We start from the raw sequence: 7032 nt of genomic DNA, 5'->3' as shown, positions 1-7032 counted from the left end.
AAAATATTTTTTTAGGAATCTCCTATATCGACAAATTTGAATCACTCAGTTGTTTACATTGTTGTCATTTCATCAAACTACCGGCGATTTAATTGTTCAAAGTACAAAATTATTCGTCAACATGCTGTGAAATATATGTTTTTCCTTGTGTTCATTTATATCTTCAATAATTTATAATTATTAATAAAGAATTTTATATTGTTTAACTTGATAATTCGATGCAATCATATAAGGTAAGTGTCTTGTTTTTAAATTTTGTCACATTATTTTGAGGTTAGGTTCTGGAATTTCATATAAAAATTCCTTATTTTATCAGAATTTTAACATTGTTTTTTTTCAATGATTTTCTGTATAAAACATTGACTATTTTTGTGTTGAATATTTGTTTTTGTCTTTTGAATCGAAAACGTAATTTGTACAATTGTAGGGACAAAATAAAAAATTAAAAAACACGTGTTGACTATCGACATATATATAGGTATACATATACTATATACACAACACAATATTTTTAATTTTATGAAACTATAATCTTAATAATTTATTATTCTTGTGTACTGTTATGTATTATTTAAAATATTATAAATTATTACGAAAATTTTTCAATTTTATTGTAAATTATTTAATAGTCGTGTGATACATTGATTTTTATGAAGAATTTTTATCGCCTTTTAAATTCCTATTATATCACTTGCAATGTATCGCGCTTATTGATTATACGACATTTTCTGATTTTTTTTTCGAAAATACGACTTTTTTCGACTTATTTTAATAAAATGCGACATTTTCGACTTTTTTTTTTTTTTACATTTTTTTACAAAATTTTTAAACAAAATACGTCTTTTTTTAAAATACAATGCAGATCTTAAAATCTTCTTTATTTTAATTATTTAAACAAATTTTTAATTTAAATTCTTCAATTCAATTATTTTAAATTATTTTTCAATTAAAATTTTTATAAAATTCAACAATTGTTTACAATTTGAAAAAAAATCAAATAAAATCAGCAAAAATTTCAATTTAAAACCTTTTGAAATTTAATTGTTTTTAAAATTTTCCATCTAAAATATTTTCTTTTTTTTTTATAGAAAAATTTTTTAATTAAATTTTTGTCAGCAATTTCTAATACATTTTTTTCAGCAACAGAAATTATCAAAAATTTCAATTAAAAATCACTTGAATTAAATTTTTATTTTCAAAAATTTTAATTTAAAACCATCTAAAATTTAATTATTTCTGAAAATGTCAACTGTAACTCTTCCAAAATTTAATGATTTTATGTAATTAATGATTTTTGTAATATTCTTCAAAAATTCAATTATTTGATAGCATTTTTCAATTAAAAACTTTTAAAATTCAATTTTTTTTCTGCAATTTCTAATATTAATTCTTCATCAGCTGAAATCACAAAAAAAATTTGATTAAAAATCACTTGATGTACAATTAATTTCAAAAATCTGAATTTTAAATCTTTGAAAATTCAATTACTTTTAAAAAATGTTATCGAAAATTATTTGATAAATTATATTCAATTCTGTAAAATTTAATTATTGTTTAAATTTTAACAAAATTTTTTTAATATATTTAATTATTTCTAAAAATTTCAAACTTATAACTCTTCCAAACTTCAATTATGTTTAATAATTTTAATATTTCTTTAAAAATTTAATTATTTAAAAAAGTTTCAAGTAAAAAGTCTAAAATTGAATTGTTTTCAGAATTTTTTTTTTTTTTTTTTTTAGAAATTTGTTCTACTTAATTAAAATTGAGGAATTAATAAAATTGATTTAATATATAATAACATTAGTTATTTAAAGTAAAATACTTATTAACTGATTAAATTTAATTAAAATTAAAAATCTACTTTTTCGACTTTTTTTGCACCTTAAAGTCGATCTGAGGCCTGAATATTTATATTTTTTAGGTTTCTTTTTTTGTTTTACTGTTATTTTTTAGTTTTAACTTAAAAAATGCATTTAAGTATTTTATTTTATTTGTTTTTTATTATTATTATTATTATTAAAATTATAAATGTATTTTTAAAAGAATTTTCAAAATTTCGAAGTCAGAAATTAATGCGTTTATCTATGCATATAAGGTTGATACAAATTCCTAAACCATTTACCTGCAGTCTCAACTTAAGTCTTTAAGTCCGTTTAGAATCCCTATAGTTGTGAAGAGCTTATAATATTTAATCTGTTGTGTCCAAAACTTAATTAATCTTACAAAAGTTTATTCGCTAATGAAGAAAATAAAGTCATCAAAATATAACGATTCAAGAATTATGATCTTTACGATTTTTTCGATCTCTATATTGAATCGTCCCTGTACGGAATTTTAATTAATTAAAAAAAAAAAAAAGGAATGTAAAATTACATTAATTTTAAATTATTTAAAATGTAATTTTAATTATTAATTAATAATTTAAAATTTTTTACTTTTTAATTATAATTTTTAATTTATTCTTAACTGTTTTCAATTTAAAACGTTTATTCTATTTTTGAAAAAAGTGAAATTTCATTTCAGACGTGTTCCAACTATGAATGAAGTCACGTGTACGATTCAACATTCGAAGTGTCCAGAAACTTTGATGGATCAGTTGATTAACAAAAATAAAATCACTGACTCACTTGAATTGGATTCTAAAATTTCTGATACAATTTCACCTTTTACTAAAGTATTGGACAAAGAAAAAGTAATTATTTCAAAATTAGATTCCAATGATTTACTCAATATGAATGAAGACGATTCAATAATTGAAACACTCGTTGAACCACTAATTGGAGGATTTTATGATTTATCAGAAATTCATAAATTTGCCAATTTAAAAGAGGACGATGTTCAAATGCCCGAAGTTTCATCGACTGAAAAAATGAAAAATGATTTTGATAATTCACTTTTAACAGAAACAAATCTTGCAATTGATACAATTGATAATTCAAATAAAATCATAACAAAAAAACCGAGAATAATTTCAAATAAAATTATTGAAAATAAAATTCAGTTTCATTGCAAAAAAATTATTGACAATAATAATTCAAAATCATTGAATTTTGAAAAAAATAATTCATCAGAAACGGATTTTTCTACATCAGATTCCTTAATGGAAATGGAAGATTGTCTTGGATTTTCGAATGATGATATTGAACAAAGTTTTAAAACTTTAAATCGAAATATTAAAAAAGAGCCAATTAAATACAATTTTCCAAATTTTTATCGTGAAACACCAATTATTTTAATTAGTGAAACTAAAATTGAATTGACTTCTTATTTAAGATTCAATCTTCCCGATCAAATTGAACCACTTAAATCGATTGGTCACAGGAAAAATTTAATAAAACCATCAAAATTTCATTTCAATGGCTCTGGATACACGGAACTTGATATATTAATGAGAAATTGTAATATCATGAATAAAAAAAAGAATAAAAAAAAGAAACAATCAAATAAGAAGAATAAATTGGCTATTATTCAAAAGGGAAAATTAAAATCGCCAATTAAAAAGAAGGCGGAAATTTTCGTCGAGAATAATAAAGAAGAAAGAAGTGTTGAACGTCGACAAACAAGATTTTTATTAAAGACTTTAAATCATCATCAATCATTACAATTGAATGACACACCAAAATCAAATAATGAATCAAAGCCACGTGCGAGAAATATTATTTCTGAAATTAATAAATGGCATTTAAAAGATGTTCGTATTCATCTTGAACGTATGGAAATTATAAAAGAATATGCACATTTAGATTTTATGAATACGAGTCCCTTTATCGATTCCCCAGGCTCTTCAGAAAATGAACAGTCATTATCTATGGATGAGAGTTCAAAAAAGGAAATATTTTTCGCAACCCGCAGGTCGGATAGGCTAAGGAAAAGTGAGATAAAAGGTATCATTTCTCTTAAATCTAAACAGCCTTATAAACAAAACAAAAGAGTTTCATTTTCAAAGTCCGTTTTACAATATGAGTATGATAAGTAAAAAAAAAAAAAAAAATTTACTTACCTTCGTGACGCTTAAAAATGTTTTTTATTTTTTGTAAAAAAAAAAGGATGAAATCGTTAACGATTTTTAAAAACTTTTTCTTTTACTTATTTTTCTGTAAGAACAAAAAAAAAAATGTGTGATAGTCATGAGACCAAAGAAGGTTAAATTTTACTTTTTTTCATTTTCAATTTTTTTTTTTTTTTCTTTTAAATACGTCGATGAAGCTAACAACGTTTTTATTATTAACAATTTAAAATAAATATTTTTCACGCGAAAAATAATAAAATTTTTTGCTTACAAATTTTTTTTTTTTTTTAATTTATCAAGAAACGTTGCAAAACTTTTTTTAGACAAAAAAATTATAATAATTTGTATAGAAAAATAATTTTTGTTCTAAATCGTTGATTATAAAAACGTGAATTTCAACGACGTGTTAAAGTACGTTACTTGGTAACAAAGAAAAATTTTTTATTTAAAAATTCAAAAATATTTGAAAATTTTTATTATAATTATTTCTTTGAAAAAATGTTATTGCTTAATTTAAAAAAAAATTTAATGAACTGTTCCTAATCATTAAAAAGAGCAAAACCAGTGATATAAAATATAAAATTCAAAGAAGTTTTAATAGAAATTGTGATTTAAATATCAACATAAATATTGTTCTTTATTAAATAATTGTAATCAGTAAAAATCAGTTTCTTTTTAAGTTTAATAATTGCTCTTTTAAGTTTAATTATTCAAATAACTTATTAATTTTTCATGTAATTTAAATAATTTTGTTTTAGATTTAATAAAACAGGTGTTTTTTTCGCTTTAAATGGAAACAAATCTGTTAGAAGTTTAATTATTTTAAGTTTACACAAATCAAATGAGCCAAAAGTTTTGAACGTTCAAATGAATAAAATACTTTTTTCAATCTATAAATTATTAAAATTTATAATGTCAATGTAAAATAAAAAAGTAAATTAAACTAATATTAAATTAATAACTCCTTTTTAGATATTTAAAACAGTATTTTGTAATAAAATTCATATTTAAAGAAGTTACAAAAAAAATTTTGTTCATTTGAACGTTTAAAACTTTTGGCTCATCAAATCAACAAACATTCTAGTTAGGCAGCTATATAAAAGACTGTTAATAAATTATCAAAACTAAAATGTATTTGTTTATCGATAAAAGATTGCATTTACATTATGTAAACAACTGTGTTACTTACCTATAAATAAAAAAAAAAATTATTTTGTATAATAAGTTTTGTGAATTATTAAATTAAAATTGCGATAATAATTTTAAAATGACCCAAGTTTTGATATAGAGGAGAGTGGATAATTTCAAGTTTTTTAGAAAATTACTTTAGAAAATTTTATTATAATTATTTTTTTTGTTTTCCATATGAATATAAAAATTTTAATTTGTATAGGCAAAAGAAAGGATTTTTAAAAATTAAGTAAATATTAAATTTAGATTTCATTAATTAATAAATATTTAATATAAGTAGACATAAAATTTGAAGTTAATAAAAAGAGGAGGTAGTTAATTACTAGATAAAATGAATTTGAATTGAAATTTTTTAAAATAAGTCAATAAATTATAATTCGATTTTAAAAAGAGTTTAATAAAAGAGTTGAAAATTTAGGGTGTTATAGTAGTTGTACAAAAATGTATCTTTTTTAAAAAAAATTTTGTAAGAATTATATTAATAGAATAAGAATAAATCTTTATTTGTAAGGGGGTTAAGTTCTTTATTTATTTGTTTAATAAATTAATTTAATTTTATAATTTTTTATTATACGAATTAGATGATTATTCTTATGTTATTATATTAATTTCGGAATGTTAAAATTTTGATTATTAGTAAATTTGTTTTTAGAAATTAGAAAAAAATTGTTACCGCGATAATATTTTCGGAAATGAGACAGACTTATTAAATTTTTTACCATTTAGTTTTTTAGAAAAAAGAAAAAAAATATTTTTTTCAATTAAATTTGAAAAAAATTTCAATTATTTAAAATTATATTAAATTTAACAAGTCAAAACTTTTAAATTCAAACTCTTCCAAAATTGAAAATAAATACATATAGATTTAATTATTTTATTTAAAACAAATTTTAACTAAAATTTTTTGCAAATTTTATCATAAATTTTTTAAGAATTTAATTCTTATTAGAAGCTTTGATTGCAATTCTTCGAATTATTAATAAATTCAAAAAATTTTAAATAAAATTCTTCACAAAATTTATTTAGTACGTTAAAATCAATTAAAATTTATAAAAATTTATATTGAAAATCTCAACATTCAATATTATTTATAATAATTTAATTTTTAATAATTTGAATATTCAAAATATAAATTATGTAAAAAATTATAAATACGTGATTATAGTGAATTATAATACAAACTTTATTTATTAAATAATTTTTTAACTGAAAAAATTATACGATTGTAGGAATTATTTCACTGAGTAAAATAAGCTATTGTTTTATGAATTATTATTATTATTATTTTATGAAGAAAAACAAATTTTGTAATAGTCCCAATCGCGGAACTATTTTGTTTTTGAGTTTACATAACTCAGATAAAGACATTTTTTTCTCTAATAAAACTTATAGAATATCTTCAGATGACCTTAAAACCCACATGACCTTAATATATTACTGTGGCTTTGAAAAAAAGTGATTCATTCTTACCCACTCTCCCCTATTTGAATTTCTGAAAAATGAATTCTCTCTCACTTTTTTTTTTAAAGAGGGGAAAAATATTATTAAATCTATTAAAATTATTCTTAAAAATTAGGTGCATAATTTACTTTAAATTATTATTTGAATTGAAAAATAGGATTGTATTAAAAAATCATAATTTATATATAATCTGACAAAAACTTTTTTGTTTTTTTTTTTTTTTTAATAATAATCAGCAACTGCTTTATTTTGACTGCCAGTATATTTTAATACACGTGGATTAATTTATTGTAGACTAGAAAACAAATTCGGTATAATAAGTATTATTATTTTTTGCAATGTTTATTGCTGTTTTTTTTCATAAATAA

The 7032-nt window shown here is 20.0% G+C and overlaps 1 protein-coding gene across 1 annotated transcript; it reads left to right on the top strand.

The window, feature by feature from the left end:
• The first annotated feature begins 50 nt into the window (after nt 1-50).
• Nucleotides 51-4129, top strand: LOC127283586 (uncharacterized). Its single transcript, XM_051308560.1, has 2 exons — nt 51-233; nt 2527-4129. Exon 2 carries the CDS (start codon nt 2540-2542, stop codon nt 3977-3979), a length of 1440 nt encoding a protein of 479 aa, XP_051164517.1. The 5' UTR covers nt 51-233; nt 2527-2539; the 3' UTR covers nt 3980-4129.
• The last annotated feature ends 2903 nt before the right edge of the window (nt 4130-7032 follow it).

This window comes from Leptopilina boulardi, unplaced genomic scaffold, assembly GCF_019393585.1.
Source record: "Leptopilina boulardi isolate dan_hultmark-lab unplaced genomic scaffold, ZJU_Lbou_2.1 LbouV2_310, whole genome shotgun sequence".
NCBI classification, from domain to species: Eukaryota; Metazoa; Arthropoda; class Insecta; order Hymenoptera; family Figitidae; genus Leptopilina; species Leptopilina boulardi.
This window is presented reverse-complemented; position numbering and strand designations above follow the sequence as displayed.

Excerpts from the sequence above, each read along its gene's own strand:
- LOC127283586 (XM_051308560.1), top strand. The coding sequence starts at position 2,540 with ATGAATGAAGTCACGTGTACGATTCAACATTCGAAGTGTCCAGAAACT.